Genomic DNA, 16,868 nt, shown 5'->3' on the forward strand with positions numbered 1-16,868 from the left:
TATAGTGCCTATATATAACAGGAACTTAGTCAATGCTTATTGTTTGAATGCATTAATCACCCACTACTAGATCAGGGAAGACAAATGTTTTGTTTTTCAGAAATGGCTTTTTCCAGTCCTGTGCCTCCAGAGATGGAAGTTGGAGATATGCCAACAGTGTTAAAGTTCTTAGATGACTTGGCCTCTTCTGACAACCCTCTGTTTATGGCCTATGCTATCAGGTAGGTTGTCTTTCAGGGTTCTTTCTGGAATGTTACAATACATGCATTTTCTTCAGTCACTAAACTTCCATATAGTTATATAGCTGAGAACTTTATCATGAGTTGTGTAAGGATTAAGATTCTCTGGAGGCTATCTATTATAAAATAAATATATAATATATAATAATAATAAATAATTTACAATTATTTATTAAATAGTAAAAGAGGGTTGGAGAGAGAGAAAAGCAGTTTACATGACTGTGCCAGGAAAAAATAAAAGAGCTCCAGGTTGCTTCATAGCCAAAGCCTGCTCATGCCTGCTAAATTCCCAGACAAAATACCAAGGGCCACCCCCCAAAAAAACAATACCTTGTTGCTTCCTTAGTTCCCTTTCTTATAATCCCAGTTTCTGAGTCTTCCTGCTTAGACAACTTGACTTCAGTCCAGATCAGAGGCCAGTTTTCTGGACACCAGGAGTCATGGGGTATAAGGGGCAAGCACCTTCCAGGACACCAGAGAGCCACAAGGCCTCTGGCATTTTCCCATGGTACATATGCATACCCAATCAAAGAAGTGGGACTGGGACCTGAGATCAAGATGGATTTTTAAAACTTTCCTTTTTTAGAAGGAAAAAGGAATATAATTTATATTAACTTCACACCATTGGTAATAATCTTTGACTTAAAAAAACCTTTTACGGAATATGGTAGTTCTGACACTAAGCTAAAATTGTGGCTCTTTTGTTACTATATGTTAGAGAAACTGGATCTGACTTTTGTCTATATGTAAATCAAAGATCTAGCTTGTTTAGTGCTTGCTGAGAGCAAGGGCTCATGTTGGGTGAAGAACTCAGATGGCCAAGGGATAGTATAAGGAGGACACAGGTTGGCATGGCAGATGGGGTATCAGAATAAGAATGGGAATTGAGGAGGGGAATGGGTTTTTTGTTTTGTATATTAAAACCAACCAACACAAACTTTGTTCTTCATATCCCTAGAGAATTGAACCAGGACTCCAATGTAATTTATTTTATTTTATTTTTTTAAAACCCTTACCTTCCATCTTGGAGTCAATACTGTGTATTGGCTCCAAGGCAGAAGAGTGGTAAGGGCTAGGCAATGGGGGTCAAGTGACTTGCCCAGGATCACACAGCTGGGAAGTGTCTGAGGCCGGATTTTGAACCTAGGACCTCTTGTCTCTAGGCCTGGCTCTCAGTCCCCTGAGCTACCCAGCTGCCCCCTCCAATGTAATTTAGAGAGATATATTCCAGCTCAGTATAAAGAAGAACTTAGACCTATTAAAAAACCAATTGGGCTGTTTGGTGAAGTGGTGATGATCCACCTGTCAGTGGAGGTATTTAAATTAAGGCTGAATCACTACTTATCTAAGAAGTAGAGGATATTCATACTTTGAATTGGTCCAGGGACTTTTGGGGTCTTGAACCATCTCTTGAAAAATCTATGATTCTTTTCAGGTTTTATGAAAAGTTTGGAGAAAAAGCCCTTAGGTGCTTGGTCAAGTTCTTTCCATCTGTTATGCCGTCAGACATCATGCAGCTTTGTAGGAATCATCCAGCCCATTTTTTAGTGTATTTGGACAGTCTTGTGAAATCTAAGCCTGAAGATCAAAGGTGAGTGATGAGTGACAAATGTTTTTCTTTCTCCTTGAGGATCTCTTTGCCACTCTCCCTCCCTCCCTCCCAGTATTCCTTTATAACTCCAGCAGCACTGAGGAAGAAGCTTGGACACTTGGCTGAATTTAATTCTGGTCTGTGAACTGAGATATGGTAGTCCCAACTTAAACTTGTAACAAAAAATGTGACCTATCTTTAATGTCTTATCTGTTGCATCAAACTGAATAGGGACATTTAGTGTTGGACAGCTAAGTGGCATTTGGACAGCTAGGAATCCAAATGTAACTTAACCACTGAAGCTGCAGAACTATTTGAATAAACCCTATATTTTGATCTGGTCCTCCATGTTTTTGCTTAAGCCATTCTAGGTTGATAGTTTTTGCCTGGTGATTAGAATCTGCTCACTAAAGAGACTAATTCGGTTTTCCCATATACCTAAGGACAGTGGTTAGGCTGTGGCTTTTTGTTGACAATGCCTGGTGCTTCTATTTCCCCTTGACAAAGCCTTTCTCTGCATCACATAGTGCTCCAAGCCAACCCTACATGGAGATCAGCCTAATCTTTCTCAATAGTGCCTTGCATGTAGTAGACATCTGATAAATATTTGTTGGATTTATAGACCCCATGCATGGGCAGTAGGACAGAATAATAATACAGTGAAAATATATATATATATATATATATATTAGTGTATATATATATACATAAATATATATATATATATATTTAAGGCTTTATATAGTCACTGAGCCGTTCAGTGTCCAGGATACAGAACACAGCGCTGTGATTGGTTGCCTTTCATTCCATCAGCCAGTAGTGTGCTGTGTATAATCTCAAGTTGGCAAACTTGTGCAATCACAAAATCCTGCAATATAGCAAAAGCTTCGTGATAAAGAATTAGATATATGTATATTTTAAAAACCCATGATACTTTGAAGCTGCAATATGTGAACTGTGATATAGTGAGGGATGACTGTATCCTAAAAGGGGAGAATGATGTGTATATTAATTTTGACTCCCTCTCCAAATGAGAAAGAGAAAGTATTTTCTCATATCTCTTCTTTGGGAACAAGTTTTGTAGGTTTTTTTTGTAGATTTTAGTTTTGTAGTTGTTTTTTCCTTTTATGTTGTACTATCTAATGCTTATTATTTTTTAACAGCATTTGATTCAATAGAGTAAAACAGTTTCTTAAAGGTTCTCTTTTGATAAGGCATCTCCCATTATTAAAATTATCTAGTATTCCTTGAAATATAAAACAACACACATAATCCTTTTTAATGACCCTCTGATAATACACATCAGGTAAGGCATAAAATAATGAGGTATGTGTGCTTATCAAAGGGTATGTGCACTGAAATGGAGGGGATTCAGTATAGAGGGATTTCCTATGAAGCAAAATCCTCCAAATGCCCTGTTTACAGTTAATATTATACTGGTTGTATCTAGCCTTGCAATATTACAGAGTTGTGTGAAGGATATCTGTGATCCCTCAAGAGATTTTGGTTGCACTAGCCAAATTAAAAAACTTAAGTGGATAAAGAATATCTATTGCTCAGATTATGGCATTGTTTGGAAGGACAACCATGGGATAGATAGTATAGATGAAAAGTGAGTTTTTTGGATTTGATCTATAGTAGATCAGGAGAAGAAGGAGAATATTCTAGATTGCTTTTGAGAAATTAAAATGTACCTTTAATGACCCTAAGCTTCCCCTAAACACCAAAGGCCCATCTTTTAAATACTAGTGTTTTACTAATGTTGCTATATAGCAGTGGGACATGGAATACTGTGGTCTCTGAAGAATTGAAAAGAAATATTATATAGTGGTCAGTAGAGAGACTCATGGTGGGTTTAAATAGACTGCAGCATATAACCAATGAAGAACTTTAAAGAAGAAGAATAAAAGTCAGTCAAAGAAAGGTAAGATAGCAAAGTCAGATGGGTGGGTCACATGGTAAGGGAAAGGATAACAAATGGATAAGAGTATTCCACTAGTATCCTTACCATGTCAGGAGAAAATGAGGAAGACCTCTGGCAGATTGAGTGGACTCCTGTTGTAAACTTATGGGAGAGTATATAGATAGGCATAGAAGAAACAGCTATAACTGAGTTGAAATCTGTACCATTGGAGGGGGGAGCAAATATACGAGGACATATCCCTGTGGCTTTTTGAGTATGGATATTCAGTTATCTGTCAATATATTGACAGGAGGCTTTCCATTTTGTTGATGAACTAGTAAGTCCAAGGTGGGGGAATCTAAGCGCCACATAGAAGTGAGGTACACAGTATGGAAATCTAAGACCCTCTGTAGTCTACAACCTTGCTTGCCTCTGTTTCAAATTGCCTTTTTGGGAGAATATAGGGACATTCAGATGTCCCTAGAGTTAAAGTTTTCTTCTGAGTAGGTGTTGAGTAATTATAAGATTTTTTCCCTCTTTGCTTTTAAGACTGAATCACATGATTCAGAGCTGGAAAAGAACTCTGAAGATCATTTAATTTATTTTTTCTTTTTTAAGGAATGAGGACATTGAGGCCCACAGATAAAAAGACATTTGCCAAGGAGTCTTATTTTGTTTGATGAAGGGGGAGGGTTGATGACCTGCCTATGATTTACATATTAGTCCTAAGAAACTTTGGATCAGACAATACTTAAGTTTCCACCAAGTATTCAAATTAAATTATTCCTCTGACAGCTGTGATATGAGTGACATTTGCCGTGAATTTCTTCTAGATTGTCCTTCCTTGAGTCTCTCCTTCAGCCCGAGTCTTTAAAATTGGATTGGCTGCTATTGGCAGTGACCCATGATGCCCCAGAAAGGAATTGCACTCTGGATGATGATGGACATCCTAGGTAAGAGACAGTTTCTGTCATCCTTCCAGTGTAGGTGAATTCCAGCTTTTGGAAGCTTCATTTTTCAAATGAAGCACAACATTTCTCAGCTTTTATCTTGTCCTAAGAGGACAGCTTCTCTCTACCTCCTTTCAGATAGTGGGCTTCAGATCACTGGATCACTTCATATACCTGAATTTTACTTGCTTTTTCACCCAGGGAGATCTGCCTAGGACCAAATGTGCTATCTGAAATTCAGCTTAGGTTTTTATATTTTCTTTTAGTTCCCATTTTGAACCCTTGATTTAACTTTTAACTCTAGAATATAGAGAGTTTCAAATAGAAGAAGCCTTATGGGTCATATTATCCAGTATTTTCTCAAGCTGTACTATGGGTGGATAAAAATTCCAAGTTTTATACTGTGGCCTGCTCTCATCTCTGGATCCTTAGTGTGGGCCTCTCAATGGGCTTAGATGGGGCAAGAGGGGAGAGTAATGATGCTGGAGACCTCTTGACCTAAGAATGTTTACTTGGCATCAAACATAAAGTATACAACAGTTTGCATTTTGCCCAATTTCCAGAATTTCATTGTTTTAAAAAAATTAAACTTTCAAAATCCTAGTTTTATCAGATTTATTGGTATTTCTTTTCTTTTAACAGGTCTCATTCACATTTATTCACCTGGGGTTACAGTCACCTGATTCTGCTTCTGATTAAGCTTCCAGCTAATTTTATAATCAAAGAAAAAATGATGGAAATTTGTAAGTCTCATGGGTAAGTAAACATTTCACCAGAATTTAAGTTTAAAGATAGAGTCATCACAACTAGTGACTTTGTAATATAACAAATAGATGAACGTAAGTCACACAGATAAGTGAAAATTTTACCAGAACATGAGTTCAAAGAGATTAATTTCTCTTGGTGACTTTTCAAATTTGGGCTTGGATTTGACTTTTCCTTAGACTTGCGAAACACTATGGTATTACAGAAAGGCCCTTGGTCTGAAGTCAAGAAACACTTAAATTATCATTCTACCTTTGATGCTTGTGTGTGACTGTCATTTAGCCTCTGTCCTCATCTACTTCACAGTGGAGTTGTGAGATCATTTGAGATGTTGCTAAAGTAGTTTTCAGATCTCAATGTAGGGGCAGCTTGGTGGCTTAATGAATAGAGATCCAGGTCTAGAGATGCGAGGTCTCTGGTTCAAATTTGGCTTTAGATACTTCCTAGCAATATGACCCTGGACTAGTCACTTAACCCCCATTGTCTTGTCCTTACCGTTCTTCTGCCTTGCAATTGATACTTATCAATTCTAAGACAGAAAGTAAAGGTTTAAAAAAAAGGAAAGCAAACAAACAAAAGCCTTAATGTAAACTTGAAGACAGAGATGTTCTTAGTTTTGTATTTATATTCCTTATACTTAGCACATTGCCTTCTCTCTTTGGCTTCCTTCAAATCTTAGCTAAAATTCTACCTTCTTGAAGAAGTCTTTCTTAGTGCCTTCCTTCTTTAAGGGGTAAAAAGGGGTTTTTGTTGGGTGAATATTAAAAAGGGGTGGTCACCAGGGAATTGAATAAATATTAATCCCCAATGAGAAAACTTCAAGTCAAAATGACTTTTATGGTAGTTTATTTGTAAATGAGAAGAGAGAGAGAAAGTAAGAAAATTAGAGAGAGGATAAGGTAAGATAATTAACCTAACACACCAAATAATTTGTTCCGGTCCCTGGTTCAACCCAGGCAGATCTAACTAGTCCTCAGTCAGAGAAGGGGGCCGAGGGGCTCTTGAGCCGAGGGTCGAGGGCTGAAGGCCTGGGATGAATGAAGCAAAAGCTTTGGTCATGAAGCCTCTCTTGAAAGGAGAGTTCCTTCAGAGAAATCCAGAAAGATTTAGTCTTTACACTCACCATGTGTAATTCCAAGGGAGAGATTAAGAGCAGTCTCACCTAGTCCAAGGTTTCAGCCAGCGCTCCTCCAAGTCCAAGACACAAACAAGAAGAGCTACAGGAAGTTGTCACTCCCTTTTAAAAGCGCTTCTTTTTCATCACTTCCTGTGCCTTCCCTCCTAGTTTATATGTCCAATCACAACAGATGCTTTGCTTAGGACTGCCCCGGAGGCAGTCAGTCAATTCTGTTTCGTCACCCACTTTTGCACACATGGGTTACAGACTTCTCCACTTGTGAATTAAGTGGTGGTGTTTACATCTTTGGTGATTAAATCTAAGAATGGGCAGGGTAGACTTAATTTCATTATCACACTTCTATTGAGATAAACTCTGATTTATACTGTAGACATACCATCCCCAAAATCAGTATGGCTTTAAATTTATTAATTTAAAATTGTACTTAAGACTTTTGGATGCGCTTTATATTGTGTATATATGTAGTTGTTTGCATGTTGTCTCCTCTATTGCCCTGTGATCTCTTTGATCACAAGGACTTTTTACCTTTCTTCGTATCCCCAGGAATTAGTATATGGTGCCTGCACATAGTAGATACTCAGAAAATGCTTGTTGACTGACTAACCGTCATGTAGATGGGGGATTAGAATTGTTCTGCTTGGCTGCATAGGACAAAACGTAGAGCAATCAGGGGAGGTTTCACGGGGCAAGATTTTGGCTCAGGATGAAGAAAGACTTCCTAATAATTGGAGCTATCCAAAAGTAGAATGAGCTGCCTTAGGAGAGAGTGAGTCCTTCTTCATTAGAGATATTCAACATCAAAAAAATAAATAATTATTTATTTATCATAATAAAACAAAAACATAAAAATAAATAAATTAAATAAAAGTATAAAAATATAAAAAAATAAAAGTTCAAAAAATAAAGGTTGCATAATTATTGTCAGGGAGATTTTAGGGAGAATTTCTCTTCAGGAATCTATTTGACCAGATGGTTCCTGAGCTTCTACAAGGTTGGGTAGTGGCAAGGTAAGTCTGAATCTGCCTCAACTCATTGCTTCTAGTTGTGTCCTGGAGGCCAAGTAGGCTCATTTTCATCCCTCTTCTGCAGGACAACCCTTTAAATATTGGGAGATGGTTATTGTGTCTCCCCCTCAATCTTTTCTTTTCAGTTTATTAAAAGTTTTTTTTTCCATATTACCTGCTATAATTTTTAATAATAGTTTTCTGACATCTTGTGATCTATGTTCTCTCTTTCCCTCCATCCTTCCCTCACCACCCTCCTCCCTGAGACGGGAGGTAATATGATCTAGATTATACAGATTTCCATGTTTGTTATGTGAAAGAAGACACATATTGCATATGTAAGAAAAAAATTATGAAAGAGATTAAAGTGGAAAATAGTATGCTTCAATCTTCATTTAGACTTCATCAGTTTCTTCCATGGATAGCTTTTTTCAACATGAGTCTTTTGGAGTTGTCTTAGATCCTTAAACTGCTGGTAATAGTTAAGTCATTTGCAGTTGATCATTGAATCTTATTGCTGTTACTGTATAGCATGTTCTCCTGGTTCTGCTCATCTCACTTTGTATCACTTCATATAAGTCTTTGCTGGTTTTTTGTGATCATCTTGTTCACCATTTCTTATGGTACAGTGTGGCATTCTATTACAATCATATACTACAACTTGTTCAGCCATTCCCCAGTTGATGGATATCCATAGTTAACAATTCTTTGCCACCACAAAAAGCTGTTATAAATATCTAACATCTATAGTTCCTTCTATTAGTTCCCATATGCTATAATTTTGAAACTTTCATTGTCTTGGTAACTCCTCTTTGGATATTATTTGATTTGCCATCTTCATTTGAAGACTTTGGTATCCAAAACTGAGCAGAGTACTCTGGTTTTATCAGGCCAGTAGGATATCCATCTTTCACTATAGCCAAAAATCACTTCTTTAGCTATTATATTACATTATTGACTCATTCAGCTTGTATTCCAATAAAAGTATAGATTTATTTCAGATGACGTACTATCAACCATTTCTTGTAGCCATCCTGGTTTTTTAACCTAAACATAAACATTTACATTTATCTCTAACAAATTTAATCTTCTTAGATTTAGTTTCATTTTCTAGTATGTAAAGATTTTTTTGGTTCCTGTTTCTATCCAGTTTTTGATATTTCCCCTTGCTTTATGTCATCTTTGGATATGGCAAAGATTCCATCTATACTTTTTCAAGTTATTGCTAAAATTGTTGTTGTTGTTTTTTTATTAATCAATTTATGTTATATTAAAATACTCAGGTTACTCCTCCCCCCTTTACAGATAGAATCATTTGACTATATATATAAAACTTTTTCTTATTTATTTTTATTTATATCTTTCTTTGGAGGTGGATATACACAAGTCAATCTTCAAACAACATTTCTGTTGCTGTATATAGTGTTCTCTTGGTTCTACTCATTTTACTCTTCATGATTTCATGTACATGTTTCCTTTTTTCCAAAATAACCTATTCATCATTTCTTGCTGCATAATAGTATTCCATCACAATCATATGCCACAACTTGGATCCTTTGATAAAGCTTTTAGAATACATTCTCCACAATGGAAATCTTGGACACATAGTATTTTGTATCACTTAATATGTTCCAATGATTGCTTCTCTAAAAATATCCTACATCTTTGCAGTTCTACCAGCAATGTCTGTTTCTCCAAAATCTTTCTCATTTTGAGTTTCTTCTTTCATTTATGTTTGCCTGTTTAGTAGTTTTAAAGTTACTACTTTAACTTGAAAATTATTTTAATTTGCATTTCTTTGATTAGTAGTAAAATTGAATGCTTTTCAAGTACTTTTTAGCAATTTGTGTTTTCTCTTTTGAAAACGATCTATTCACTAAATGACTTAGAAAATAGATCCTTATTAGGTAGATACTGAGAAAACTGAAAATCATTTTGACAGAAATTAGACAGATAAAAATCTTACACCATATTTTACAATAAATTCCAAATGGATGTATAACTTCAGTATTATAGATCATATTATTTTAAAAAATTAGAAAAAATGATGTACTTTTCACTTGCATGGGTGGAACAACCAAACAAGGGATAGAGGCCTTTACAAAAGCTAAAATATATAACTTGGGGATTACATGAATTTGAAAAGCTTTCACTCAAAATTAATGCATTAGAATCCAAATTACATGGACTGTTAATAGGAACATACAAGAACAATAATCCCTGCTTTATCTTCTACCTTTTAAAGATTTGACTATTGGTAAAACAAATTAGGAATTAAAAAATAGCTTTACTTTTTAACAGAGGCATTCTTGTAGTTGAAGTCTCCCCTCACAAATATAATCTTACTTCATTGTCAATTTGGGGAACCATGTCAAGAATTTATCATTCTTCTCTTTGCCAAATGGTCTCTAATGTATTGTGGTCACCATGTTGCTGTTTCTCTCTTCTTTGGTCCTCACACAAATATTCTCCAAAATGTTCCCTCATTAAATTAATGGTTTTCTAGGCATATGGATATCTTTTTTTTCTCATCCTTTAAAAACTTTTATTGTGTGTTTTTGAAAGGATATCATTATCCATACAGCATCATTTGTATATAGCTTGTAAATAAGTAAATGTATATATATTGGAAGTGCTTGCTCAAATTTCTTATATTGATTGAGGCAAGATCAGAAAAATTTGGAGACCAAATGAGTTAGTTTGCCACATTGATAAAAATTTTAAGCAGTATAAAGTTCAAGATAGAGTCCTTAGGAGATTTCGCTAGGGACTTCTTTCCAAATTGATAACTAACCATTAGTGACTAGTCCTAACTAGTGACTAGGCCTCATTTGACTATTGTCTAGGCCATAGGTGTCAAAATATGTGGCTCACAACACTCCTGAGTGCAACCCAAACCAAATTAAGATGTAATTAGGGAATAATTAATAAAATAAATAAAAATACCATAAAACACTGATAACATTACATTTTAAAACTAAGTCAATATGTAGCCTGTAGGGATTATTATGTATGAATTGGTGGCTCCCATTTCTATTTGAGTTGAACAGTACCAGCCTAGGCTACACCTTCCTATCTTGTCCAAAAGGGAAGCAATGACAAATTTTTTATAAAGCCTTACTAAAATTCATGTAAATCATATGCGTAGCATTCTTCTCATCTGCAAACCCTATTTCATAAGGAAATGATGTTAGCTAATGACTTGTAATTAATGAAACCATATTTGAATTAATGAAACTAAGCAAACTCTTGGTGATCATGAAATCCTGTTTAGTAATATTTTCTAGAATTTTGCCAAGAATTGAAGTTAAAACACATTGGTCTATACTTCCAGATTCTATTCCCTTTCCTATTTTGAAAATTGTGCCAATACTTGTTCTTCTCTAAACCTCCAGGTCCTTTCTTGTTTTCCAAGATCTTTCAGAAGTCACACTGATAGTGGCTCAGCATGTCAGTTTATTCCATGACTAAAATGTAACTCATCACTCTTTTTCTCTATATACTTTCCTTCTTCAAACTTAGCTACTTCTAGTCTTGTCACCTCCCCCCTCCCCACCGCCCCCCATCCACCTTAGGATATTATTGCTTAGGAGTTATTCCTAACTTTTATTTCTTTTTCAGCCCCCATATTATATCAGTTGTCCAGTTCTTCTACAACCTTCCCAGTTTTTGATCCTTCTCTCTAGCCCCACAACAGGCCCTAATTGTATCTCACCTTGGTTTCCTACAGTTGTTTTCCCTGTTTCTAGTCTTCTCTACAGTTCTTCCTCCATACAGCTGCCACAATAATCTTCCTAAGTCAAGGGGGCAACTGGGTAGCTCAGTGGATTGAGAGTCAGGCCTAGAGATGGGAGGTCCTGAGTTCAAATCTGGCCTCAGACACTTCCCAGCTGTGTGACCCTGGGCAAGTCACTTGACCCCCATTGCCCACCCTTACTACTCTTCCACCTAGGAGCCAATACACAGAAGTTAAGGGTCTAAAAAAAAAATCTTCCTAAGTCATAATTCTGCCACTTTCACTCCCTTGCTTAAAACATTTTGGATCTCCTTACTGCCCCAGGATAAGAAAAAACAAAAAAGACTACTGAGCTGTCCTATAAGATCCTCTACAATCTGGCTCCTCTACCATTGCAGCCTATCTCACATATTTCTTTTCACACTCTTATCCAGGCATAGGGCATTAACCTCTGTGTCCTGCCTTAGAATTTGTAAAAGCCATCCCTCATTCCTAGAGCTCTTCCCTTTTTTTTCACTTCTGCCTTTTAGAATCTTTATAGGATCAAAGGACTTTAGAGGCAATTCTGTCTAATCTTCTTATTTTACAGATGAGGAAACAGACCTAGAGAAGTTTAGTACCTTTGCCTATTGTGACTGAGGTGGTCCTCTGACTCCAAATGTATCACTCTTTCCATTGATGTAATGGCAGCTCTGGGAAAAACTTCCCCAGCACTAATTACCCTCCTGAGAGAACAGGTAACAGAAGTAGTAAGGGAATTTGGAGGAAGAGAGAAAGATGAAGAATTGGGTTTTTGGACCAGATCTACCAAGCAGACTGTAGAAATCTGAATGGATGGCAGATTTTTTCCTAGAAGTGGCCAGTGCCACTTCTGTCCTTATCTATCATGGGAAAGTGAAAAAGTTAAGGTTTCCTTTTAGGGTGAAGGATTAATGAAGAGAATCATGAGGTTCTGAGGAGAAATATAAACTCACTGTGTATAGGGGACCTAATTTGTCCCCTCCACTTTACTATGAGGCTTGGAGTCTTAGAGCTACAGCAGGAATCTTTCTACTAGCTAGAACCCTGGCCAGTTCTCTGCAGTGATCATTCATCTCTAATTATTTTTCTTCTGGGTTCAGTGCAGTTGCCATCTCTTTTATGAAGCCTTCTCTAAATTCTCCATTTACTAGAAGCAGTATGGCTGAGAGTAAAGTGTTGGACCTGGAGTCAGGAATAACTGGATTCAACTTTTGTCTTTAATATTTAATAGTTTGTTTATGAGCAAGGTGCTTAATCTCTCAGATCCTCAGTTTCTGCATCTGTAAAGTAGGGATAATAATATTTAGGGTTCCTATTTAATAGTCTTATTATGAGGCATAAATGAAATTATGTTTAAATTGTTTTGCAAATTTTAAAGCACTGTATTAATGAACAATATTAGAATTCTTCTCTCCTTCCTCAAATTTCTTTGTATTTTATTTTATCATACCAGTAGACTTTAAATACTTTCATTATTAAGAACTGTTTTGTTTTCATGTTTGTAGGCCCAGTGACTTGGACACTCATAAATAACAAATAATTGTTGTATTGAATTGTTGTAGTTGTTAAAATAATATGTCATAAGGTATTAAGTAAGCTCAGAGAAGAAAGAACAAATCTGAGAAATATTTCAAAGGAAGAATCAGAAGGAGTTAGTGATACTGGATACAGCAATTGAAGGAGAGGCTGTAGCTCAGAGTTTACTTATTTGAGGAGTCTGGTCTTTGGTGTTAGTAATGTGATAGGTCTCAGGGTCATATGAAAATAGACAGGATATATGTTCTGGGATAAGCATTTAACTTTAAATAGTCAGTCAATCAGTAAACATTTATTAAGCTCTTACTATGTACTAGACCCTGTACTAAGCACTTAAGATGACAGTGCATGGATTAATGGCTTTAAAAAAGAATTGTCTAGGGAAATTTTTCATTTTTTTCCATTCTTAAATTTTCTTCTTTAGTTTCTGGCCTGGCTACCTTACTCTCTGTTTGGAGCTCGATAGAAGAAAAGAAGCCTTTACTAATATGGTTTATCTGGATGATATGAGAATTGTGGGTGCAGAAAATGGTAAGTAACCCTCAGTTTGCCAATATTTACATAACCTCTGGAGAGGCCATAGTGGTTCTTCAAAGGAAGAGAAAACTGTTGGAATGGATTGGAGGGGAAGATATTCTGACAAATATGTATCACTCTGTTAGGCATTAATTTATGTATCCTATGGGCCTATATAAACTTTAAAAAATGTATTTATTAGGTCATGAACCCATATTTGAGGGAGATACTAACAGAAAAAAATTAGGGAATTATAGAAACTTTGGAGTAGAGCAGTGTTTAGACTATGTAAAGCTAATCACCCTTGCAGGCGATTCAGATCATAAAGCCACTAGGTGGAAGGTAATCAGACAGAAAAAGGTCCTAGTTTGAATTAGTTTTGGATTCTAATGCATAGGCATTGGGTGCTGTACTTTTAAAAATAATTGATATGGACAACATGGATTGTCTACCAGGAATGTTTTTTATTCTCATTTTTAGAGAATGAATGATCACTTTTTCTCTGAATCCAGAGAACAATTACCTTGACATGAAAGAGACATTTTTGAAGCTTATTTTGTTGCATTTGTTTAAGGCATTTAAACTATTCATTCACAAAATATTTGACTTCCTGCTTTATGAGAAGCCCTGGTTTTGGCATAGTCATGACCAGTTAATTGTTTCTGTTTAGGTTGGATCCCAGAGACAATGGATGAATGGAAGCTTCTTTTGAATCTTGCATCCAGTAAAGAGGCAGCCCCTCAGGAGACACCAGACAGAAATGTCAGTGCTGACAGTTCTTCCAGTCCTCCCCCCATCACTGTGGAGAACGTGGCTCTCCTGTTAGCCAAAGTCATGGGCCCAGATCGGGCCTCTGTGTTGCTTCAGGAGTGTGGCTTGACGCTGGGATTGTCTGAGAGATTTACCAGAACCTGTAACATTCTGAGGATTGCTGAGAAAAGGCAGAGGTAAAAGCTGTCAAGCTTTAGTGACAAGCTTGTAATAATGATATTTCATTCATTGTCCACTTCAGGCAACTCTTTTTACTAACATTTGATTTGTAAATTATTTGCAAATTGACACACATCTGGATTTGGTTGGATGTGCAAAGATTTGACTTGACTCAGAAGTTTTTTTGGATAGCTCTTTTCCCCCCAACTATAGTCACATTTACGTTGTTTGCAGAGATGACTTTAGATTTGTGGCCTGATCCGTGATCTTATCAGTAGGAGAGACTTTAGAGCCTCCTCGCCACTTCATCTTGTGCAATTCTTTTCTTCCTCATTCTATAAATTCACCATGGGAGATTTACTCGTGCTAGAGGCCTTTCTTTGGTTCTTTTGATACTTTAGGCTATCAGTACAGCATTCTGGCTCTCTTGTTCTTCCTTCTCTTTTACAAGGTCTTTTCTTTATGCCACTTCTTGTCAGTTAATGAGCATTAATAATCTGTAACCTACCTGTGCCTAGTGAACCAGGTTTACTAATTTTTATTGTTTTTTTCTTTGGAATTTCAGAGCATTGATCCAAAGCATGCTTGAAAAGTGTGACCGTTTTCTATGGTCCCAGCAGGCCTAGTTGGGGAAGACCAGGGAGTTCAATTGTGAAATTTTGTGGAAAAAACAAGATCAAGTGCCTTTGGAATCTTTGGATATCCCATCCAATATCCCCATGTTGGACAAAAGGTGAAAATGGTCTGGGGGCCTTAGCATTTGCTGTGGAAATCAGTCTTAATTAAATCTGACTTTTGAAGGCTGCCTTTGTGCTCAAATGGAATTCTGCACTTACATATTAAAAACAGTCTTCTTTACTGTGAGGCTAGACAGTTTATCCCTGACCTTAGAGCTACTTATCCAACTGCCTCTCTGGTCACATAAGGATAGTTCTACTGCTGAGCAGAGTGAGGGCAAAGGCTATCTGTTTTTAAACAAGGCAACTGTTTATGTGAACTATTTTAGCTATAACAATTAGTAGACAGAACAAATTAAGTAGGTCACAAATTGTGTATTTAAATTAAATGACTGAATTTTAAAATTAAATATTTCACTATGTATTTGCCAATATTTATTTGACATATACTTGCATATAGCTTGCTCTTTGTTTATCCAAAATGCTTTATTGCTGTACTTGCCTGAGTTGAGTTGTTCCAGACAATTATGCACTTTAATAAAATGTTCTTAATGAAAACTAACTGGTACTTTTATAGAGAATCCTTGTATTATTTAAGTCGTGTAAAGATTCATTGTCATTAGACTCTGTTTCCCATCTAATCTGTAACTTTAATCCATTCATTCATTCATTTATTTATTCACCTATTTGCTCATTTATTTATTTATTCCCCCCCACCCCCCATTTAATAATTTTTATTTTTTAGAAAAGTTAACATGGTTACATGATTCATGATCTTACTTTTCCCTTCACCCCCTGAGCTCCCCCCCCCCGCCCTCCCCCAAAGCCGATGCGCATTTCTACTGGTTTTAACATGTGTCATTGATCAAGACCTATTTCCAAATTGTTGATAGTTGCATTAGTGTGGTAGTTTTGAGTCTACATCCCCAATCATGCCCACCCCAACCCATGTGTTCAAGCAGTTGCCCCTTTTCTGTGTTTCCACTCCTGCAGTTCTTCCTCTGAATGTGGGTAGTGTTCTTTACCATAAATCCCTCAGAATTGTCCTGGGTCATTGCATTGCTGCTAGTACAGATGTCCATTACATTCGATTTTACCACAGTGTATTGGTCTCTGTGTACAATGTTCTTCTGGCTCTGCTTCTTTCACTCTGCATCAACTCCTGGAGGTCTTTTCCATGTGGAATTCCATGTGGAATTCTCCAGCCCTTCCTGTTAGGTCTCCTAAATGATAACTTAATAATCTCCCTCATAACAATATAATACAGTATTGTTATTATGCAAAAGTACCATGTAACCTCAAACCTCAATGCAGATTTAAATTATTCTATAGGGAATCCTGTCTCACAGAAAGAATTCCTTTCTATCACATTTATTAGGAAATTTATGGATTTTAGATATGAACTCCAAAATAATATTTTATTGGTGTAGACCAGTAGTTATCAAAGTGTGTGGTACAGGAACCCCTGGGAATCCCTAAGACTAGGAGATTTATAAGGTCAGAACTATTCATAATAATACTAAGATGTTTTAACTTATAATATGGTAAATATTGATAGTATTAGAATTTATTTTTCATATACTGCATTAATTCCTGTATATTAAGGAGAATTCCTGTGTCTGGGATCTGGGTTAGAGATACTATCCGGTCTGCTGCTTTTTACATTTTCTTTGTCCTTGGGAATCCCAAGGAATGTCTAATAAATGAGGGGGAGAAAGGTTCTTTTTCTGCATCTGTGACCTCTCTCTACCTGTGAGGATTGAGAGGGGTAAAAATTTGATGAACTTCTTAATTAGTTATCATCAATTAAAGATATCTTGGGATGTTCAAGGGGAAGGGAGGACTGGCCAAAAATGTCATTT

At 36.4% G+C, this 16,868-nt stretch overlaps 1 protein-coding gene across 1 annotated transcript in view; it reads left to right on the forward strand.

Moving 5' to 3' along the window:
• The window catches only part of HPS5 (HPS5 biogenesis of lysosomal organelles complex 2 subunit 2), a 49,598-nt gene extending 34,039 nt beyond the window's left edge, over nt 1-15,559 (forward strand). The window contains exons 16-22 of the mRNA XM_044680740.1: nt 101-221; nt 1,675-1,830; nt 4,567-4,686; nt 5,326-5,439; nt 13,308-13,414; nt 14,070-14,346; nt 14,895-15,559. Of these exons, the coding sequence (XP_044536675.1) occupies nt 101-221; nt 1,675-1,830; nt 4,567-4,686; nt 5,326-5,439; nt 13,308-13,414; nt 14,070-14,346; nt 14,895-14,955 (956 nt within the window). The 3' untranslated portion in view covers nt 14,956-15,559. The remainder of the gene's footprint in view (nt 1-100; nt 222-1,674; nt 1,831-4,566; nt 4,687-5,325; nt 5,440-13,307; nt 13,415-14,069; nt 14,347-14,894) is intronic.
• Nucleotides 15,560-16,868: the final 1,309 nt, after the last annotated feature.

Source organism: Gracilinanus agilis, chromosome 6, assembly GCF_016433145.1.
Source record: "Gracilinanus agilis isolate LMUSP501 chromosome 6, AgileGrace, whole genome shotgun sequence".
Taxonomy (NCBI): domain Eukaryota; kingdom Metazoa; phylum Chordata; class Mammalia; order Didelphimorphia; family Didelphidae; genus Gracilinanus; species Gracilinanus agilis.